Genomic DNA, 23,962 nt, shown 5'->3' with positions numbered 1-23,962 from the left:
TTTTTGTATTTACAGAAACCATCTGACTAAATACATTGTAGTGTCCTGGATTGGATACATATGGGGGTGGGAGGGAAGAGAAAGGACATTATCAGAAAAGCTGATAAAATCTGAATGTTAATTTCTTAGTATTGACGAATGCATCATGATTCTGAGGAGTTACTACTGGGGGAGTTGGGTGAAGGATTTATGGAAATTTTCCTATACATCTTGGCAGCTTTTCCAAATTTTTAAAATAATCCTAGGCCTCCCTGGTGGCCTAGGGGTTAAGTTTCAGTGCTATCACCACTAAGACCTGAGTTTGATCACCAGACAGAGAAGTGACCCACAAAGCGCAGTAGACCTCTCCTGTCTCACCTGCTGCTCCCCTCAGTAGTGCCTGCTCTGCTCCCCACTCTGCCTCTGGTGAATTCTCTCACCCCCCCCTCTTCTGGCCTATACCCCAGTTCTATGCATAAAATGAATAGATTCTTTGACAAAAAGAAAATAATCCCCAAATAAAGCATTTAAATTAGCAAAGAGTTCTTACAGAGAGATGAATTGCTACTGAAAGGAATATATAGGATTTCAGACATATTCATACCATGTAGGCCTGTAAGGATGACAATGTCACTTTGCATGCATTAACTTTCTACAGACCCTTAGCTTATTTAGCCATTGAATATTTCTGTTATGAATTGATCCATGGTTAAAACAATTTTTTTTTCATCTATTCTCACTGCAGTAATGATGCCAAAAGACAAAATCTAAGTTGATACCAAAGGTTGCAAAACAAGAAGCACACAGCAATTTTTTCTTCTTTGGGGAATGATAAATGGTAACAGAAATATAAATAGGCAAACATTAATTTAAAGTGCTGGGAGATGAGTAATATAGAAAATCAAGGTCACTAAATTGCCACTGTTTTAAGTATCAGAAGGAAAGCAAATTCATTTGGGCTTTCAAATATTCACATAGAGATTACTATTTGTCTAGTGGCAACATGGACATCAGTAGTCTTTATATGACCTGATTGAGAGGAAAAAGTCTTGAGAACATATCCTAAGTTTGAAGTTAAGTGTGCCTAAAGAATTAATTGTGTGTAACTTCAGGGACATTAAAATTAGGTAAAGAATTTAAAAACATGATTTCCTTCTTGGCAAAGGTAGAACAACTAGTTGGCACTATGTCAGGTGAGAGACAATGGGTGCTTGTTCTATTATTTATACAAATTGACTGTTTTGTCAGTTGCTACAGCTATGAGCTATAATGAACTACAGAAAAATGAAAATGTGATTTCTTTAGCATTATGCTAAAATGGAGCATTCACTGGAAGGCAAAGAATGACATTATAGAACCTCAAGCTATGTCAAAATGGTATTCCTTGTTACTGCTTTATCCAGAATGTAATTCAAACAGTGTGTGTTTAGTGGGGCAAACTTATAATGATGGGCCTTCATTTTCGTACTGTTAGTCAAGGGACCATGACTTGTAATTCCAAAGGAATTTTAAAATATTCATTTTCCATGTCTGACTTTTCATTTTTTAACTATATTGTCTGGGCCTTTTTTGTTTTTTAAATAAAGACTTTCTTTTAGCTAAATTGGATGATTTGTTCATCACTTCTTAGCAAAAGGAAGAAAAAAATCATGTAAGCATATAATTCAACATTAAAATACTTTTTTTTTTTTTCGTTGATTCAATCTCTGTTCTACTAGGGGATCCCAGGTCTTGGAGTATGCTCCTGACTTCAAACTTTGACATTTATACCTTACATTTCCATCAATTCCCACTTATCCATCCTGAGCTTTTTCTACCAAAATTATGAATACTTGCAGGATTGCAGAATTCAACAATAACAACTTTCCCAATCCCAAGGGATGTGTTAGTCAGAGAATAACTCACAGAAAATGTGAGTCAGACAAAACAACTTTCCTAAACTGAGACTTAGCTTGAATCAGCAAGGTTTGCTTATACACACATGGACTGCAAGAGTGTATATGTTGAATCTTACTTTTCTCTTTTGCCCAAAGCAATGCAGGGAGCTGGTTATGGCTGTTCCACAAAATTGACTTCAGTGTAAAATGCTACTTGTTATTAGGGAGTATTATATATGATTAAACTCCTATACATGAGCCAAATTTGAAATATTTCTTGGAGTACAGATGTCAAAATGACATTTACACTTGTAAATGTTGTAACTTTGATATAGGGAGAGTTATAAACCTATATACCAGTGATGCTCAACAATGTTCCAAAGGTGCATTAGACAAAGTGTGGAGTTACCTTTTTTTGTTATATTTGTCACCCTGGAGATTAGAGAACCAGGATGATGCCAAGCATTCTACAATGGACAGGACACTCTTCCTATGGAAAAGAATTATCCAAATCAAACATCAGTTTGAGGCTGAGAAGTCCTGTCTATTGAACCTGTATATGATGGAGTATAGCAGAGACAGATGCATCATTTCCCACAGTGTTTCTTTAGGTTAGTAGGGCATGCACATTTCACTGAAAAACCACTCTTTGTTGCTGTTGTTTGTGAATGAGATGTTTGTGGGATTTTCATCTACCAATGATAATGAAAAATCAAGACACAAGTAGGGACAGTCTCTGCCAGGTCACAGGAAAATTTTTAATCCTTGTTAAAGTGCTTCTGTTTGAAGAAAAAGGGGATAAGATGACTTACTGATAGTGATGGTTATTACCAGATGGAGTGCTACAATGAGGGAGGTGAAATATTTCTGACTAGCAGAGGGAAAGGCACAGAGTACATGCCTTCAGCCCAGTATTTTTGAAGTCTGATCTTGAGTGGAAGCAGGTATGCCTGAGCCTTGTGTCCAGAGATTCAGTATTAATTTGTTGAGGATGAAGTCTAATAACCAGTATGTTTTTAAAGCCTTCCTTTTCTAGAATCACTATTCTATATGGTTTTAAAATGTATCTTTTAAATGTCTTAATAATATTTGAATAGCAAAATGTTCATGTGTCCCATGCACGATGGCCACTGTCTCTCTTACTGTCCATCCTTATCTCCCATATCTTTTATTTTCCTTGAAAATGTATGTGCTCGGGTGTTAAACTCAGTAGTGAGTTTTATATTTGTCATGGGTTACTCCTTGTTTTTCATTATGGAATAAATGGTTCTTATTAAACTTTGCTGGAAACTGTACTTTTCCAAAATTGAACTCACTGATGAGAGAGCTGGTGATATTGCCATGAATCCCACCTACACACTCTATCTAGCTACATGGCAGTGCTGGAATTTATTTGAAGCACTGAGGTGATTAAATCCAAATATGGGCCAGTATTAACTTCAGGAAATATATTTCTAAGTGAGTAGGACACAGAAAATATTCTACCTTTATTTAGACAGTATTGTGACCATTCATTCTGGCTATTTCCATACTGTAACTTATCTTTTAAAAAAATGGTACCCATGACTGCTTTTGATTATGCTTGTGAGAATAGTAGTTTTGCCTGCACAGTGCCAAAGGACTTTGTTATGAGTATGCTAGATAATTTAAGGGGACTTTCAATTAATCATTACATCAATAATTTAATATGTTTTCTTTCATATAATTGTGTCCTGAGGCAGGTAAGAGAAGCACTACTTATACATTACAAAAGAAAAATTATTCTCTCTCTAGGCTTAAAGTTACTTATAATATGTAGAAATTAAATCTTAGTTTAATTGAAATTTGGTTGCAATTTCAGGCTTTAAAGTTTCCATGGGCCATCTTCTGGCTTCTTTTTAATGAAGCATTGAAGGATGGCAGCATTGAAAAAAAAAATTACCAATTTAACTCTTCTCAAGATTTTTTGAGCAACAAAACATTTTCTTTTGTGTGCATTATAACATCAGCCTCATGAAAATAGAGATATTCCTAAAATAGATCTGACCTTAATAATCTTTATATATACATGTTTACTGTTAACTTCCCTACAACCTGGTAGAATGTATTTCAGTTTTAGTTTTTGTAACTGCATGTTTATTGACATAATCACATACCATAAATTCACCTTTATTCACCCTTAACTAAGTAGTTTTAATATATTCACGGAAATGTTCAATCTCTGACAAAAATATTAGAACATTTTTATAATACTGGGAAGACACACTGCAGTCACTGCCCATTTTCCCATCCTCTGGCAAGCACTAGCCTACTTAATATCTCTATGGATTTCCTGATTCTAGACACTCCATATAAATGAATCATACAACAAATAACATTTTGTGAATGACTTTTAAATTTTACCATATTTTTATCTTTTTATCTTCCAGTTATGAGATCAACAAATTATGGAAATATAATGTACAATATGGTGCTCATGGCTTGTAATATTGACTTATATACTTGAATGTTGCCAAGACAGTAGATGACTAATATTCTTTTTGACTGAATAATACTCTTTGTCTGTCTATCTAAAATACCTTTCTATTTACTTTGGCAGGATTCTATCAATAATGTCCTAATGTGTTGTGATGAATTAGAAATCTTGTTCTTTATTGGCAGTTTCAGCAGTTTTGTGTACATATGCCATACTTCCTTTTATCCATTCAGAAATAGATGGACACTTAGTTATTTCCAATTCTTGACTATCATAAATAAATTATTAATGCTACAGTTAACAGGGGGTGTGCAATCTTTTAGAACGTGTGCTTTGCATTATCTTACCAAAAGTAAGACAACTGGGTTGAATCATAGTTCTGATTTTAACTTTTTTTGATAAATCGCCATATTGCTTTCCATAATGGCTGTGCCAGTTTATATCCCCAGCAACAGTGAAAATGTTTCCTTTCTCTCCACATTCTCTCAAACAATTGTGGTTGCTTGTCTTTTGTATACCTGTCATTGTCATTTTCACAAGTTTTAGTTGAAACCTCATTGTTTTAATTTTATTTCCCTAATAATGAGAGAATTAACATCATTTCATGGATATTTGTGTGTGTTTGTATATATATATATATATATATATTTTTGTTTTGTTTTGTTTTGGAGAATTGTCTTTTAGATTCTCTGCCCATTTTTAATCATGTTGGTTGGTTTTTTACTGTTAAGTATTATAACTCTTTGTATACTTTGCATGTTAACCCCTTATTGAAGATAGACGTGCACATATTTTCTCCCATTCAGTAAGACATCTTTTTGTTTTGTTGCAAGATTTTGGTTTTTTTTTTTTTGCTATGTAGAAGCATTTTAGTTTGATGTAGTCCTGTTTAATTTTGCTGTAGTTTCTCTGAATGTTGGAGCCCAGTACCCAAACAGAACTTGGAGCCTGATATCAAGGGGCTTATCACCTTTTCCTTCTATTTGTTTTCTGGTTTCAGGCCCTGCGCCCAAGTTTTTAATCCATTTTGAATTAATTTTTGTGTGTGGTCTAGTTTCATTCTTTTGCATGTTGCTGTCCAGTTTTCCCAATACCTATTGAAGGGTGTCCTTGTTCCACTTTAAGTTTTTGGCTCTTTTGTCACGACCTCACTGTCCATGTGTGTGGTTTTTATTTCTGGGCTCTCACTCTGATCAATGTTCCATTGATCTGTTTATCAAGATAAAATATTTTAATTGTGGTGCAAACACACATCTGATTCCATATTTGCATGTTGAAGCTCAGAAGTGATTAGTCTAGACAGTTTATTTTATAGATTAATAAAATGAGAAATATGAAAGTAACACAGCCTAAATCATGGATACAGTGTCGTTCCTAGGAAAAAAACCCTTATTCTCATATATCTGAAAGTGGTACTCTTTCTTTAGTCCACTCTAAGTTGACACATAATGCTTACATGAATTTTCAATAAATACTCATCTCTTCAATACACCACTAAGGCTTTTTTGGGAACTGACATACTGTTTTACCAGTTTTGTCCTTGTCTTGCCTCTGAGTAACGTCAACACAGGCATACTTAGTTAAAAGGTGTTTAAACCAGTAGAGCCACTTCTACTTTTCTTTAATGAATCTTAGTGATTTTAAAATGCTGTATAAAAGGTATTCTTATTCTGAAGTCTTAGAAGCTATTTATGGAATACAACTTGTCTAAGAGTAATCTGGAAGATGTTAAATGATGAAAACATGTTCCAATAATAGAGCAAATAGATTAGCTTATTTACGTAATGCTTACTGATTTCCAAGATTAAACTTACTAATAATGATATCTATCATGGCTATCTATTTTTATCGCCTAATTGTCTTTTTGAAAGTATTTTCATGCAACAGTTCATTGGCTATTTCATAATACACTTAATATTAAATAGTAAGTGTGACACAGACTCTTCATTCATGTATCCCACAAACATGTACTACTAGGCTTCTATACCTAATATCTGTTTTCACATACCAAAAAATATCAACTTTGATTCTAGAAATAAAATATAAATGCATACCTTTAAAATACTGTGTAGAAGCTGGAAAGCATTATGCTAAGTAAAATAAGCCAAAAAAATTAGCAAGGTTTTAAGAAAATGTTACTTCATTAAACATAAATGAAAATCCTGCAAATAAAATAAATGTAAAATCTATATTATAAATATTCTTTTGGGAAGAGGTTTGTTTTTTTTTTTGTTTGTTTTGTTTTGTTTTTGGTATGAGTAAAATCTAATGATGGGTTGTGCCAAAAATGGCTTTTTTTTTAAAAAAATTATTTATTAATAAATAACTGGGGTACAGGCCAGAGATGCGGAGGGTGAGGGGATTCACCAGAGTGGGGAGCAGAACATGCAGATCGAGGAAGTACACTGCTGAGGGGAGCAGTGGGCGGGTCAGGAGAGGTCTGCCACACCATGTGGTCACCTCCGGGGCAGGGGGGGATCGAACTCATGTGGAAGTGGCTTAAGCTTCTCAGTGCGTGCTTTAACCCGCTGCGCCACCAGAGAGGGTCCAGCTTTTTTTTTTTTTTAATCTCAAAATAAGTATAGACAGTTTTTCATTTTTCTTTCCTCTCCTTATTCTTTTTCTTTTTGCCTAAGGATCTTCAAACTACATTCAAAGTTGAAGTTATTGCTTTGGAAAATTCCCATTGCTAATTCAATATGCAGAGTGCCTCTTAAAGTCTTTGATAGTAAATGTTGGGTAAGGAAGATTATTTCTGGTATCTTTTCAGTGATTCCTGGTTCATTTTTTAAATGGACATCAAACTCCTATAAATAATACTCTTTATTTTCTATGATTTTTGTTAAATTTTCTGGAAAAATGTTTCATACTTCTATGTTAATAATTATAATTTATCCTAGAACTTATTATAGAGCAATCAGTTCTCTCCTTGAAAAAACATCCATTGCTTATATTGAAAGCCTCTTATTTAATGTTTCAACTGAACATGTTAAGATTTCAAAGATGGACAATGCTTTTGACAAAATTTTTGCACACACACACACACAAATACAAACACACAACATTTTTTTTTTGCCAAGGTTTTATATACATATAAACACCTTATCGCATACTCAGGTAATTAGTTTTAAAACTAAGGAAACTCTCAGAGCATTAACTTCTACATTATTCATTACAGGGATTAGCCTTGTATTATTTGAGGTTATTAGGTAGTCATGAATATGAGTTTGTTACGTACCGTGTTGCTGGTGCTTATGATAGGAAGGACTGCCACAAAAGAGACCTGGGTTATAAATTGAGTCACGATACCTTAGAAAGTTCCTATGTTAGAGTTGAGGAAATTGGCTGTATTGTCCTGAGAGAAGGTGTTCAACACTATCTGGGTGGTCAAAGAGTGCTCTAAATGGAGAAGTGGTTCTTGGATAAATTTTATAAAATGAATAAAGAGTTTTGACAACAGTCCTCCTTGCACCGGGATTAGGACATGAAAAATCTTGGGGCATGAAGGAAAGTATGCATTCTGGAAGCTGTGAGGACTACCCTACCTCTTAATTGCAAGATGTGGTGAGAGATGAGGCAGACTAGGTAGGCATGGACAGGTCCCAAAGAAACTTTTAGGCTATTCTGAGAAATTTGATAGAATCCTTGATGAACGTTGGAAAAGGATAGCATGCAATTCTCGAAAGAAAGTTGGCACAATATGGAAGTTTGATTGACATGATGGATAAATTTGGAGAGGGATCCAAATCAAGAGTATTGTGGTCTTTTAGAGCACATATGAGTAAATCCTGAATTAAAGCTGTGACTATGCTGATGGAGAGTTAATAAATAAAATTGACAGACTTATAAGTGAGAAGCTAAGTTTATGAATCACTTTCTTACTTGAATGACTTATGTAAGTTTACTTTTATGTGTTTGGGATCAGCTGTGTTAGAGATTGTAGGGAATTAGCTGTGTTAGAGATTAAATATGTATTATCTGTATGCAAAACTATTTACATATATACATTGAATTATACATTTAAATAAGGAAATGACTGTTAAAAGCTCCCATGAGATGATAACAAGCTTGCTGTGGCATGCCAGCTGACATAAACTTGATCTAGTACCATGCTCCCAGAATGATATGACCCACACTGTTTCAGGGAAGCACGTGTAATGATGCAGCCGGCATTTAGCATGACTCTTTATGTGTATTTGTGTACACATGATCATATATACTCACTTAACTTTGAATCATGCAGTGATAGAGTTTTAGAATTTAAAAAACTGGAAATCATTTTTTAAATGTTTGGGGAAAAAAGTCAGGAGACCAATCAAAAGTCATGAAATGAACTCATCTTATTTTTATTGAAAAACAAATCCTAGACCTTAATTATAGTACTTAACTGTGCTGAATCACTTAAGAAGGAAGTTACTATTAAGCATTAATTATTGGCCCTATTTAAATGATATTCTTTGTATGTGCCTTTACTCATTTTGCAAAGGTATTAGTATAGTTTCAGTTGACAGTGTAATATAAAAGAAGTTTCTCTCTAATGTTACTTGTTTCTCCTATTCATTACTCTTTTTTTATATTTTTTAAGTTGTGGAGTTTTTTTCTCTTAATAAACACAAAGGTGTGCCTTAGCTTAATTAGAAAGTATAGTAATTTGACAATAAAAAGAGGATGTGACCATTGCAAATAAATTGATTCATTTGAAGGTCAAGTTTACAAATTTCAGAAACCCTCTTTTTTCCCCCAGGTTTCATGTCTTTAGTAACATTTCCTGGAGGAAGGTATGCTTGCTATTGGTTAGAATCAGATCACTGACTAATGAATAGTCTTCCAAATGTGGATGTACAAGGCACAGTAATGTACCACATTTCATTGGTAAAGCAGGGGATAAGGTGGGGAAGGTACCCCCCTACTGGTGGTAAATCCTAGATTTAGAAGAGATTCTTTAGATTGATCAATAAGCAAATTGATTCATGAAATAAGCAAATAACATACTTTGGTAGGGAATGTAGCAACTCTATAAAAGCCTCTTTTATTTCTTTTTTGGAAACTGGATGGTAATATTGCACATTGGAAAGAAATTGTGAATTGGATAATACAGCTTTGATTCCTTCATCTGCTTAATTCATTATAATAAGTGTATTCTAGGGGATAATTTCTTTTTAGTTATCTGCTCTGCTTCCAGAAACTTGAACTCTGTTGAGATTGAGAAAGACTGACTGCAAGTATGTGAAGAGTGAATATTAATGTAGTTATATTAATATGCCCATTCATAGAGGGAATCAAAAGCCTGGAAAGATGAAATAAGTTGTGCAAAGTCAGATAGTTCACAAGTTGCAGTTCACAGTGTTCAAAAGTTTATCTTTCAGATTCCAGAGACAATGAGCTTCAGCATTCTCCCTCACAACACACACTGTTAGGCAGACAGATCTCTAGGAGTTCAGTTAAAATTAGACTGTGGTATGTTCTTTTAACTTCATAATAATAAAGACTATTTTCCGCTCCAAATACGGTGATCATAATGAACTTTTTTCATTTAGTAGGATCTTTAGAGCTTCTCAAATGATATTTTATTACACCTTAAAGGGAACTTAAAATTACTTATGTAATAGGGATTCATGTTGGCAAAATAACCTTAGAAATCTTTGCATCTGGTCTACACCCCAAAGTAGTGAACAATAAATATGTTTGCTGAACTCTTCTGAAAAATTGCTACTGATTATGGAAAATTAAGTGCAAGTAGTACCAACAAAGTTATTAGATCCACAAATTTCATAGCTTGCCCCCAACCAAAAAGAGCTATACATTACATAAGATAACAGGCCTGAAAATGAGTAAGATCTGTCACTATATAGATCATAGCTGTATATACTTACAAGAAGAAATATGCTGTGAATTAATTGAAGAACATGACTTCTAAAGTATTTTAATTTGTTGCTTAGCTTTTAGCAATTTTTGAATCTACATAAAATGTTTAATGTTTTTATCTAAATATATTTATGTGTAATGTTTACATGTGTAAATATATTTGCTTTGTATAAATTATATTTAAATATGCTTATATTTAAATATAGTTTATATTTAAAATCTGAATATGTGATTAGTATACATTTAATATAGTCATATATATTTTTAAAAAACTTTGAAGTGCTGTGATTCTGTAGATGAACCATAAAATATATTCAAGGTAGACTTTCTATTTTTGACATTAGCCATACTCTGAAGCATGTAGAGCAAACATCAGATGAGATAAAGCAATGGAACTGGCTTCTGCTTCTAAGATAGGATGCTATTATGCAGACCCTAACACTACTATCCATGCACCTATGAAATAATTGGATATTTCTATATGAAAATCTCATCTGAAGAATGTAAATGTTTGCTAATAAAGAGATGCACCTGATTATTATCTATCACACATGTATGTGTGTCCTGTATGCATTAAAGGGTCTGGGAAGTGTCTCTTATTGGGTAGAGAACAGGAGAGAGATGACAGATTGTGGGAGCTATTGGAGGATATATAATATGGAATTGAAAAGGATTTCAGTGAGCTGACTAGAAATTGAGACTCATGAGTGATCATGTGAAAAGATATTTTAAAGGAAAAACCCCATAAAATTGCTAGCCAAGTAACCAAGGCTACAACCAGAAACAGAAAAGAAGTTTGTCCAAAGGAGGTTCAGTGGAAAGGCTTAGCTATGGGCTGAAGGGTTGGAGTAGAAAGCACAGCTAAATGAAACATGACTTCTAAGATTAGTCTCAGACATTGGGCTTCCCCTCTGAGAAAAGATAGCTACTATCAAATCTTTGACCCATATCAATAACAATTTAGTGTAATGTTTAAAAGCAAGAATTCTGTAGACTGCATGGGTATGAATCCTGGCTTTATCATCTATTGTGTTGCATTAAACATCACCCAATAGTTTTATGTTCCAGGAAAATGGGAGATAACATTTACCTTTTATGATTTTTGTTGGGATTAATTGAGACAAGTTATACAGAGCAGCAACAGGAGATAAATTTCAATTCATATGTGTGTGTGTATGTATGTATGTATAAATATGTGACTGTATAGCCTTATACACATGCACAGTTATATCCCAGTTATATTGGTATTATCACAACTTCTACTTTTCCCAAGCAGAGGGCTTCTTACAACAACTTTGAGCACATGGTGTGCAGCGCTCCTCAAACCAGTTTCTAATTGTTGAGCCCTTCAAACAAAATTAATTAGAAGATATAAAACTGAGGTTGAATTAATGGAGCCTGGAGCACTCCCTATTCCTTGCTCTGACTTCCATGGAGACCAGACACTGAGCACACCACTGTGGAATACATTTGAAAACTATTTATTGAGGGAAAAGAATCCAAAGCTTGGAGTTAAGACCTGGACTGAGGTTCCCTCCGCCATTAACAGTCTGTGACATTCAACAAATAAATATCCTCACTGGCCTTTAGTCTCCTGATACTCTTGAGAATTAGACTAATTCATTGGTTTTCAGACTCTGCTCCCTTAAAGCCCTAAGAGTTCCAGAGAAGTGAGACAGAAAATTTGGGAAATAAGTGATAGGTAACAAATTGGATATTCAAAAACTAGGGTTTCTCTGCTTCATAAATTGGAATTTCAGGATATATGCCTGCTAATGAAATAGATGATCTTTAAAAGTTCTTTCATATTCCGTTATTCTCTAGTTCCTAAGAAATTTATCCATTGAACCAAAATAATGGAAATAAAACAATGAATGAAAATAATAAAGCCTAAATCTAAGGAGATCAATGTAGACTATTCATAAAATGCTGTGTAGTGACCAAGATATTTCTAGTTTTTTTTTGTTATCCTGGGAAAAATTTTTGTTACATGAATTTTATCTGGACACTTTGACCTTACCAATTTTATGAGACTCACAGACAGCACAATTATAGCTAAGTTGTGGGCGAGTAGGAGATATTGCTATAGGTTTATTATATTTACAGCCATATGGCAACTAAAATAAGCAATTATTTAACACTGTACTTTATAGGACTTTTTTTGGTGGTTTATAATTTTGAAAATATGTCCCTTCTAAAATGTAAATCTGTATCCCTAAATCTGTATGCAGTGTTGAAACCAGTGTTACCTCAATTTTAAAAAAATGCAAACATTTTTTTTAAAAAGAAAAACCCTCCAAAGCAAATATCAAATTGTAATTCTACATTTGTGATCCTAATGCTACTAGCTATGTATGTGAACTCAGAAATTCTTGAGTTGATAGAGATTGAAATGCATTTAGGTAAATAAAGTTTCCATGTTTCCTCTGGACGTAAAACTATAACTGAGGAGTGAATTTGTAGGGCATGTTTATGGGTTGGATTTGCCTTATGTTTCATCCTCATTTGCAGCTTGCTAAAAGCAAAGGAAAATCTATAAACATATGTGACTATATAGAGAGTAATAGCATCTGCTTCTCTGTAATTTTGATAATGATTAATATGCAACAACAAGGTCTGATTACCCTTATAAACTTCACATATGGTATGAGTTGAAGATTGACTAGTGATTTTTCACTTCAGTTTAATTTCCCCTCCACCATTCAAAACTGAAAATTATATCACCATATATTTGAATGTGTGTTAAATTATAAAACTCTCAGTTTCACTGCTAAAATATGTTAGTCTGGAGCATCATCACTCATTAACGGTTCAGGTTGGCTTAATTTGTCGGATTCCTTTCATAGAGTTAATTCCTAAGGGAATCAACATAAGGGGTCGCAATGGCTCCTTAAAGAAGAGAAGGAACCTCCAGACGTAGATCAGAGTGGGAAATATTGAGGTCATGTGGTCCTATTAAGGCCTGCAAAGGGCAGGATGTTGACTGAGGACTACAAATATGGAGGGAGTTATTAAAAAAAAAAAACTGCTCTTGTGACCTATCATAGTATCTTGTATATAATCTACCTGTAAGTGATGACCGAATCAAATTATTTTTGTAGAACTAAACTACACTAGTCCTAAAGGTGATATTTAATGTTAACGTTTTTCAGTTATTAAAAAGATTTCATGTGACTTATTTTTTAAAATCAGGTTTTGTAAGGAGACATGATTTTGTTTTTAATTTATTTAAATAATACATTTTGTGCCAGAGAATCCTCTTTAAGGAAAAAACACTTCATATATGAAGCATAAATAATTCTTCCTTTAATAAGACCATTCCTATTATAGCCATTGAATAACACATCTACTGCAAGGATGTTATTTTTTCACCTATCCATGTGCAGAGCTCTGCTTAGAGGAGGTAAAAGATGCCCATCTTCAAATAACGAATTAAACCCAGTGATAGGGAAGGTGTATTTAATGATGACAGATTTTGTTAAAAATCTCTTAATTGCTCTTTAAAACAAATATTTTTAAAAAGGTAATTCTGATAACTGTGTTATGGGTGCTACTGATTTCATAAACAAGTATGATATTAATGGTGATATCATGTTTGTCCACAAAACACTTACCTCAAAGTCTCCTGAAGGATTTTTGTAAGATTCTTTTCCATATGTTTTCTTGCATCCAAGATTTGCTCACATTTATTCTTTTTGAAAAGAGCCCACAAATGTTATTTCTATGTAAAATAAAATCAGAAGATAATTCTCAACTCAGTGGCCTTCGTTTAAGATTTGACTCTATTGTTCATTTGTATCACTATTTAGATGCATTCATTTAAAAAATTGTATTCATACAATAATACTTTGATCACTTTTTAAAAAGGTTAACACATTATCACCAAACATGACAAGATTTGGATTAACCTTTTCCTATTCACTTCCAGGGCTACAGCAACTCATAGGGGCCAGATTATTTTCAAAGATGCTTTAGCCCAGCAGTTGTGTGAGCAAGGAGGTAAGAATTATGTTATTGTTCCATATTGGTTGTGTCAAAATTATTTATGATAGGTCTTTTGTTCTATATACAGAATAGGGATTGTATCACCATTACTTGATAGTGATGCTTGAAACATGGAATTATTTACTTCTTCATTTCCCTAAAAAAATTTATTATTTGTTGATAGAGAGCTATAGTTGTTCTGAAAATAACAAATATAAACTAAATTAATAAATAATAGTAAAAAATCATTTTTTAAATAATGGATTATCTTTAATTGTTCAGGAAATAGTAATACTAGTAATAATTTTAGAATTCTACAAAAACTTATCTGCTTGATTTATTATTTAAATGCCTTGTCAACTTTGTTGAGAATCTTTGTATTTATTGCTTGAACTATTTGATTGTGTTATATATTATTATTATTTTTTTAAAGATTTATTTACTTGTACATACAGAACTGGGGTACAGGCCAAAGGCTCAGGGGTGGCAAGAGGCTTCAGCAGAGAGAGAGTGGGGAGCAGAACAGGCAGATCGACGAAGTACACTGCTGAGGGGAGCAGCGGGTGGGTCAGGAGAGGTCTGCCACACCATGTGGTCACCTCCGGGCAGGCAGGAATCGAACTCATGCGGAAATGGCTTTAGCTTCTCAGTGCAGTGCTTTAACCCGCTGCGCCACCAGGGAGGGCCTGATTGTGTTATATATTATATATATGTACATATGTATACATATATATCATGTGTAGTACCTATGTCATCATAGATATATCATTGATTTGTGTGATGTTTTTATGAAATTTGTTAATTTACTGAATTTAAATGCAAATTTTAGTAATTAGCTCTGCTAAAAAATTTAATGGGCTTAAGGGAAAATAATATTGATTTTTGAAATGCCTAAAAAAGTCATTAATTGTCATTTATATATTTAAAACATGTGTTTATGTACATCATCAATATGGCTTTCACTATGTTTGATAATTATGACTAGGGAAACTGACTATTAGAAAACTACTTGTTTTTAAGATTTATTTTTACTCATTCATGCAAGAACTGTGATGTAGGCCAGAAGTGCGGGGAGTTGAGAGGAATCACCGGGGAGTGGGAAGTAGAACAGGTTTGTCAGTTGATATACACTGCTGAGGGGAGCAGTGGGTGAGACAGGAGTGGGTTAGCTCCCTGACAGGAGATTGAACTCCCTGTCAGGAGTGGTTGGCGTTAGCTTGTTAGTCATCAATGAAGCCCTAGAAAACCCCTTTATAATTATAGTTTGAAACATAATCAATATTGTTGGGTTAATCAGATTTTTAATCTGTGGTTTCTGAAATAGAAAATGTGCTAGTCTCTGTAGTAGGCTCAAGAATCTATCACAATGTCAATCTTTTTCCAAACTATGAAAATATCCACATTAATGAAAACATAGACTACTATATCACACACTAAATACTAATATTCTGAAAAATGCATAGTGTCAGGAAAAGATGTATCTGATTTTATTAACATTTAACATTGCCTAAAAACTGAATTATTTTAAACCTTGGATTGTTGAATCTTTTCTATTGTAAATGAATTGTTGGAACTGGGCTCATTTAAAATGAAAGAGCCAAGAAAAATCACTAGGAAATGTTCTTAGTCAAAGAGGGGATAAAAGTGTTAATGGTAGTTGTACATGAATATTATTTATATGATGGTAGATGTGGATGTTATTAAAAATGGTATTGAGCCTGGAACCAAAGGGGAAAATTGAGCCTTTCAACAAGACTTAATCAATTGAAATCATATCAATCCATCCCAGGTAGGGTGGGAAGAATACTAACAAGAGTGATGGCTTCCTGCTGTCAGGAATACTAAGGGAAATAATTGGTGCTATAAACCATATATTTGTTTTGTCCCCATCTACTTTTAAATAAAATATCAATTACTTCCCAAAGTAAAATAACATAAATTTATCTTGTAATAAATACCTTTGCATCGGATGTGGAATATCTAATGAATTTATTAGAGGGGAAAATGACAATCTCTATATACTACAGCATAGTGCCATTCAATTACAACATATTGAGTAGGTTTATTGATTTAAATTTAATTTAATAATATAAACTTACCAGACTTTGCTTTATTAGATTTTATTACAGGACTATATTGCTAGGTAAGTTTAGTGAAAAAGTAAAAAGGATCAGAAAACACACTAGTGATATCTCACATAGTCTGTAATCTTGATCCCTTTCCCTAAAAGACATTCTTGAAGAATTTTATTCTGCAGACATGTATCCAGCACCTCCTAGCCGCTGTCTTAGCTCAGTGCTAAATATAAAAGTGAAAAAGACCAATATTCTGTTCTTCTAGTTTAGGGTGTAAATGGAAGATCCAGGAAGCAGCTACATGGCTGGGATAAATGTAGAAAAGACAGCCCAGGAGCTACTGCTGAGTCAGCAGCACTTTAAGAGAAAAGGTGTTTCCCTCTCTCTGGATCCCATTGCCATTTGCCATTCACCCACCTTAGATCAGGACCCATCACCTCCTCTGGGAATTTCTGAGTAGCCTCCTTTCCAATTTCCCTGCTTCTACTTTCTCAGTGCCCTACACAGAGCTACTGTAATGTGCTTTCTAAAGTGGAAACAGGATGTGATCATTTATTTACCTGCTTAAAACCTTTCAATATCACAGTTGGAGACAATAGTTTATAGCCAGAGTAAAATCTCTTGCTGTACAAGTAAAATCTTTCATAAACTGACTTTAATTTGCCTCCATTTATACATTTCTTGTCATTCTCTCATTTTCTCATTAAAATTCCAGGGAATATACCTTACTCCATCACCAGTTCTGTTCACACTCTGTATGCTCCCTTCCTGTTTGGTTTGCATGGATGACCCTTATACATATTCTTCATATGGGTAACTCAGGCTTTCAGACCCTGCTTAGGTATTACCTCCTTCTGAAAAAGCGTCTCTGAGCTCTCAAACTTTTCCTCAAGCTAGTCTTGGTGGTGACTTACCTCTCCAAATGGAAGCACTGTCTGTACGATTATGTGCCAGACTCCCCTCTACCATCACAAAACTCATTTAATGCTTATAACGACCCTCTGAAAAAGGAACTATTATTATCTCTATTTTAAAAATGAAGAAACAAAGCACAGTGAGAACAGTTTGCTGGTAAATGGCAGAACTGGGATTGGATCCCAGGCTGCTTGGTGAGTGTCCCATGGTATTAATAATCACGTTGTACTACCTTTAAAATAAAGCCACCTACCTGAGTATAAATTCATTCATTTGATAAATATTTCTTGCATATTTTAATAAGAATATTATCACACATGCCTGTCTTCCATTAGAGGTAAATTCCTTGAGAGAACGGATGATGGTTTTTCTTACAGTTGCATACTATATATGCACTAAATGTTGATTAAATGAGTAAATGAACAATTGAAGTAAAATAGTCTGATAATGTAGGAAAGAGAAATCTATCTCACAATTTATTGTATCTAAGCCATGGGAATAGGAGGGTAAATGGACTAGATCATAAAGAGTCCTCTGTCAAAACTCTAGCCCTTAAATGTTGTTCTATAGTGTGGAAAGCAAAAGAGTGACATGAACAAACATGTCTTAGAAAAGAAAATTGGGTATAAGAGCTGAATAAATTGGGGTGTTTCGGAACTGGTCCTGAGGAGCTAGGTAACTGTAAATACATCTCCAGCTGAGTTCCACTTGCATATAATGGTGTATACAAGAAACCAAGGGTTTCTCATTTCCAGTCTGTGATGGGGGTGGGAAAGTGTTAGGTTGTATATTGCCAGATATTTTGAAATGGGAAATGATTATATTCTTCCACCAGCAATAAAAAATAAAGAAGTGAATTCATTCAGCATTCTTTGTTCAGCAAGGATTGCTAAATGCCTGCTGTTGACCAGGGACTGTTCTAGGTTAGGTTTTGGGACAAAGCAAAACCCCTGCTGTGTTGGAGAAGAAAGATACAGTAAGTGAGGAGTAAAAGAGTAAAAAGGATACCATGTTAGAACGTTGCAAATATTATAGGGAAAAATAAACTAAAAACAGGGCATGGTCTGACTACATGGTGGGGAGAAAGGGAAAGAAGCATGTTGCAATATTAAATAGGGTTGTAGGTAAGGTACTAAGAAAGTAACATTACAGCAGAGACCAAGAAGGAGGTCAGGGTGTTAGCCCTGTGACTATCTGCGAGGTTGTTCAAAATGTCATTAAAATGTGATTTTAAACACAAATGCAGTAGTGCAGAGGCAGAGGCGATTTCAGAATACATTGAAAACTTAAAGGAAGTAGGTGAGATCAGTCCTTTCTATGAATTATTATTGAACAGTCTAGAAAGAGCCACAAACCTAATCTGTGTCCCTCTGAATCATGTAAAAGGCATTCTGTTGAAAATGTTGATATGAGTGATATGTACATACATGAATAGTATTTGAATTTCTGTTATGGTCATCAGTCTGTACGTTCCTTATCATATATTTAACACTAAGCCAAAGAGCAGTTAACATGAAAAGATATACACTACTTGTAAGGGGCAGAAGTAGAATCTGGGCTCACAGTGTTGGTTCCATTATACCAAATAGATCCTTACATTTAAAACATACAACTTTAAAAATCAAGAACCACAACTTCAATAAACAGGTTCACTGCCACGGCTGTAATTCCCTGAATACCTCAGAGAGAATATACCCTTTTTTGGATCCCTCGTAAGACAACGTGGCAAGTGCAAAACTGATGCAAATGTGTTTGCTTGATAGCTGCTGGCCCAGCGGTGTGCACATGGGAGGGGCTTAGGAGGGAAGTGGGCAAGGGAAACAGTGGCATGTGTATGTTCATCATCCTGTGAGCTTCGTGGCATGCCCCCTTCAAATGCACACATCGATTATTCAGCAAGGCCAGATGGCAAACTTTACGGCCAACAGTAGTTGTGTCCTGTAGTGCCCCCAAAGGGTGCATGCCATTTATAAAACATGCTGGAATTCTCTGTTGTTGGGTTGATGGAAGTGGATATAACCAAAGGCAAATGTTTTATGTCAGGAGGAAAAGGGTCAGGCTTGGAGTTGGAGCAGAAAACCTTGACTGCTTTCTGCCAGGCTCAGCAGTTGTTCTGTTATTTATAACTCTCAGAACAGTGAGCGGTAGAAAGTGTGGCTATGTTCTCTAAGGACCATTGAGCCATGGTGGTAAACTGTATTTATTTCATTTAGTCCCCAAACTCAGGATTTTTTTTAAACCAGTGTAATAAATTTTGGTGAAGATTTATTTAAACTTTGAGGTAAAGGGAGGTATAAGCCTCAGTAATTCCATTAGCTGAATGAGGTGATTCATCTAATTAGATATTTTTTAATACTTTAAAAATACCTTTGAGGGCCCTCCCTGGTGGTGCCGAGGGTTAATGCACAGCACTAAGAAGCTGAAGACACTTCAGTATGAGTTCTAGCCCTACCTGGAGATGACCCACATGGTGTGGCAGACCTCTCCTGACCTGCCTGCTGCTCCCCTCAGCAGTGTGCTTCTTCAGTCGGCCTGTTCTGCTCCCCACTCTGTCTCTGGGGAATCCTCTCATTGCTCCTGCACCTCTGGCCTGTACCCCAGCTCTGTATGCATAAAAAAATGAATAAAGTGAACTTCAAAAAGGAGAAAATGAAGCATGAAAATGATACCTTAAAAAAATACCTTTGAATATGAGGTTAACTTGAGAGTGATGATTATTTCACAATGTATGTATCAAGTTGTACACCTAAAATATATAACATTTTTAATAATTTATTTTTATTTATTTGTGCATGCAAGAACTGAGGTATAAGTCAGAAGTGAAGAGGGTGAGAGGATTCACCAGAAAGTGGGGAATAGAACAGGCAGATCTACTGACTATACTGCTGAGGGGAACAGTGGATGAGACAGAAGAGGTCTGCTGCGCCATGTGAGTCAGCTCCCTAGCTAGGGATCGAACTCAGTCTATAATGGCTGGTGATAGCTTGCGTAAGCACTGAAACTTTAACCCCCTGTGCCTCCATAGAGACCCATATAAAATTTTTATGATAAATTATATCTTGATAAAACTGGGGGTAGGGTGGGATAGAATACCTTTGTATCCAAATCTTTTGTGAAATGTAGATTAGATGTACCAAAATCTTCCCTTGGCTATTCCTGTTTACTTTGTAGCTTATATTACTAACTAATGCCTTGAATTTACAAATTGCTTATTAGTTCACATGAAAGAAGTCAGAATCAAATAATAGTCAGAATTAGATTTTATCTTGTCTACTTTAATTGGAAAAAAATAGTGAGTGATGTGTTCCACTTTAATTTATCCAATGTTAAAACTTTTGCTATTTGAAGTATATAAGAAACATATTGACAAGCTGTTAAAAGAACTCTATTGAGCCTTCTTACCTCTCATTTTCATGGTGACTTTGGCAACTTGTTCTTGTAAGAATAACATGACTAAATCCATGAGCCAGTGTTTAAATGAGAGATGCCCAACAGTGATATATTAGTGTTAACTGATGATATATCCATGAGAAATAAACATCTAAATGCATTAAAAACAAAACAAAACAAAAAACATTTGCTATTTGAAAACATCTGTTTTCCCGGTGGCTATCTTAAAGCTTATATTTCAGTTTAGCAGTCACAACTGCTGTTCCCAACATCCCTGTACTTTATAATTTGCAAACAGAGAGAGCCAATTAGGAAACTTACTTGTAACAATGTTGGAACCCCTTTTGTACTTTATGGGTTCACAGAGTACCCAATAATTGAATGAACTGAAATCCTGAGATGTGGCAAGCAAAGAGTGTCTCTAAATGATCCTGATGACAGACAAAATTCAGGGGAAATGACAAAGCTTGCGGGCCCATAGTATAATTTCTTGCTACTACCTCTGCGTAGGTCTGAACACTTTTAATTTCCAAAAGAATGGCGGTTTTGACCGGTGCTGTTTATCCTGAGAGGATTGAACATATATTTAAAGACTTTTTTTCAGTTCTCAGGGCTACATACATTCCCACTTGACAGCTTTATCTAGTCTCAAATGAAAACACCAAGATTTATGCCTGAGAAAATTTGACTCTTAAGTCCTTTTGAATGTCCATAGAAGTGCAGTTTGTACTCAAACTGCTTAGTGATCTTCTTGATTCCCCCATATTTTGAAGGACAAAAACTAGGTTAAGATCATGTAATTACCTGAGAGAAAGGTGAATAGTTTTCAAAACTCATGTTACAATTTCATTATTAAATTAGTGTTATTTTTACAAATTTATTACGTTAAATAATCCAACCCTATTTTTTACATTTGAAGAGTCAGTTTTTTTTTTTTTTAAAGATTTATTTATTTGTGCATACAGAACTGGGGTACAGGCCAGAGGCTCAGGGGCGGCGAGAGGCTTCACCAGAGACAGAGTGGGGAGCAGAACAGGCAGATCGACGTAGTACACTGCTGAGGGGAGCAGCGGGCGGGTCAGGAGAGGTCTGCCTCGCCATGTGGTCACCTCCGGGGCAGGCGGGAATCGAACTCATGCGGAAGCGGCTTTAGATTCTCAGTGCTTGCTTTAACCCGCTGTGCCACCAGGGAGGGCCTGAAGAGTCAGTTTTTATTGTAACTAAAACATTTTCATAGTGTTCTAATCTTTGGAGTTCATTAATATTAATACATGCTATTCTGTGTCCCTGATTAGCATATGTGAAACCATTTACTGCACACCTAGAAGTTACAAGAACCTGTAAGGCAGTTACACATCCTGTTCTGAGTAGCTGATATCACCCAAACCTAGAAGGGAAAGACCACAACAATTCAGGAAAAAAAAAAAATAAGACTAATACAATGGAGTGGCATTCCTGTCATTTCCTCTGGACCTTGCTCAGCAGTTTTGTAATCTGTTTTCCTGTTCACAATCCCCTCCTCCTCAACACTTAAACGTGCTGAATTCTCTACTACTTGCAACAAGAACCAGTAGGATTGTGACCTAAGTAAAGAGAGGATACTTTATCCTAAAAGAGGACCCACAGGAAAAGTCTTCTTTCAGTTACAATTTTGACTAAACTTTTTTTTTGGCAAAATGCTTTAAACTGCAGGTGACTAAAATGATTAGAAATACACTTCTCAGCTATAAGCCAGTCCAGGAGTAGATGGTCCAGAATTAGTGAAGTGACTCCGTTGTACCTAGTACAGATCTGCCAGATCTAGGGGCATGCTGGCTATTCAGCACCTGTTGTTTTAGAGAACAGGACCCAGCCTGAAATGGAACTCAGGTGACTTTTGCTCGCCTCCCTATAGACAGAACTTTGTCACAGAAAAAGCTTGTGACAGAACTTTGTCACAGGAAGCTGCAGGGGAGATTAAAAAGTCTACCTCCTATTGAGGGCCAATCTCCTCCTGCTTCCTTTCCTCCCCCTCTCCCCCACCCCACCACCTTTTCCCTTCACCTCCATCCCTACTTCCATTCTGTTATTTTTGTATGATGGTGATGTTGATGATTTTCTCCCTACTTCCAAGTGTTATTTAAAAACGACGTGTGTTCACTCTTCAGGTCAATTTATAGCTTTAGTTTCTCTTCTCTGCCCCACCCAGAAACTTTATATTTTCACATTCTCAAAGGCCTAATATCTAAAAAAAATTGCTACACAGTATTTTTTTTAATTCACTAACAATACCAGATGGTATATTACTTTGTATTCTGTATTTGTTTTCACTTAAAATTTTTATTCATACCATTGTCAAATTCTTAAAAAGCATATGGATGTCTCCTCAGAAGAGAAACATGAGAATTGGCAAGACAGTGAATCTCAAGTTTTAGAGTTTAAGATATCATTATTGATGTCTCCTTATCAGATAAATCATACCATAAGAATGCTCTGTTCTTCCACTTGTTGGTTATAAAGATATATTATTTTTATTTTGCTCCTATCCCATTTATTTTATAATATGAGAGATGATGAGCTGTTTGAGACACAAATCAAGTTGAAGTGGGAAGTAGGGGAGGAAAGGAGGAAAAGCATAATTCCTAATATTGCTGGTTCTGTGTGTAATTTAGCTGTCTTCAAATATTAAGTAATCTTTTATACTGATCTTAAGTATATTCCTTAACACAGGGAGAACTATTTTCACTCTAAATTTATAACATTTTTGGAAGCTTAATTACCATACTTGAAGGTCAAATGGTGCTTTATTGCAATAAAATACAAAAAGTAATAAAGAAATTATTCCTGGGGAGATGAAAGTCTGGGTTCATAGCTCATTAAATGGTAACTTCACAGACCGTGTCTAATTTGTCATATTTAGCTTTGGAAGTTTCATACATTTGAATTTCAAATTAGGTGAAGGGAAACCTGAGGCAAAACTACCTAGGGCCTTTGAATTCTAAAATAATTCAGCAGATACAGTTTCTGCAACATAATACCTTTATTATAGTTATATACATTATTGTAATACACATATAGTGCCTGCCTTACTCTAAAGCTCTTTTGAAATAAAAGTAATCACTAATATTCATGCAGTGCTTATCTCTAATATTTGTCATCCTTTCCTTTTCTACCCAGCTTATTGAAATTGTCATCCTATGTACTGAGAATTTCTTCAACAGGTTGCCTTAAATATATTTTGGGCTTGCATGATTACTTAAAAGTTGCCTTCCAAAATTAATCAGTTGAAAGACAAAATCTTTTGTCAAATGATTAATGTTTGGGGGTAATTAAACATACTCTTTTTTAAATGAAAGTATTTGGTTTCTTTTTTTTTTTTTAAGATTTATTTATGCATACAGAGCTGGGGAAGACTAATACAATGGAGTGGCATTCCTGTCATT

At 34.9% G+C, this 23,962-nt stretch overlaps 1 protein-coding gene across 1 annotated transcript in view; it reads left to right on the top strand.

Annotated features, from left to right (window-relative positions):
- Positions 1 to 23,962, top strand: part of RELN (reelin) — a 399,660-nt gene that overhangs the window by 142,619 nt on the left and 233,079 nt on the right. The window contains exon 4 of the mRNA XM_004677158.2: positions 14,105 to 14,175. Coding sequence (XP_004677215.1) covers positions 14,105 to 14,175 — 71 coding nt within the window. The remainder of the gene's footprint in view (positions 1 to 14,104; positions 14,176 to 23,962) is intronic.

The sequence above is a fragment of the Condylura cristata genome, unplaced genomic scaffold (assembly GCF_000260355.1).
Source record: "Condylura cristata isolate star-nosed mole 26May11 unplaced genomic scaffold, ConCri1.0 scaffold00005, whole genome shotgun sequence".
Classification (NCBI taxonomy): Eukaryota; Metazoa; Chordata; class Mammalia; order Eulipotyphla; family Talpidae; genus Condylura; species Condylura cristata.
The sequence above is the reverse complement of the archived record's forward strand: the minus strand, read 5'-3'. Positions and strand labels throughout refer to the sequence as shown.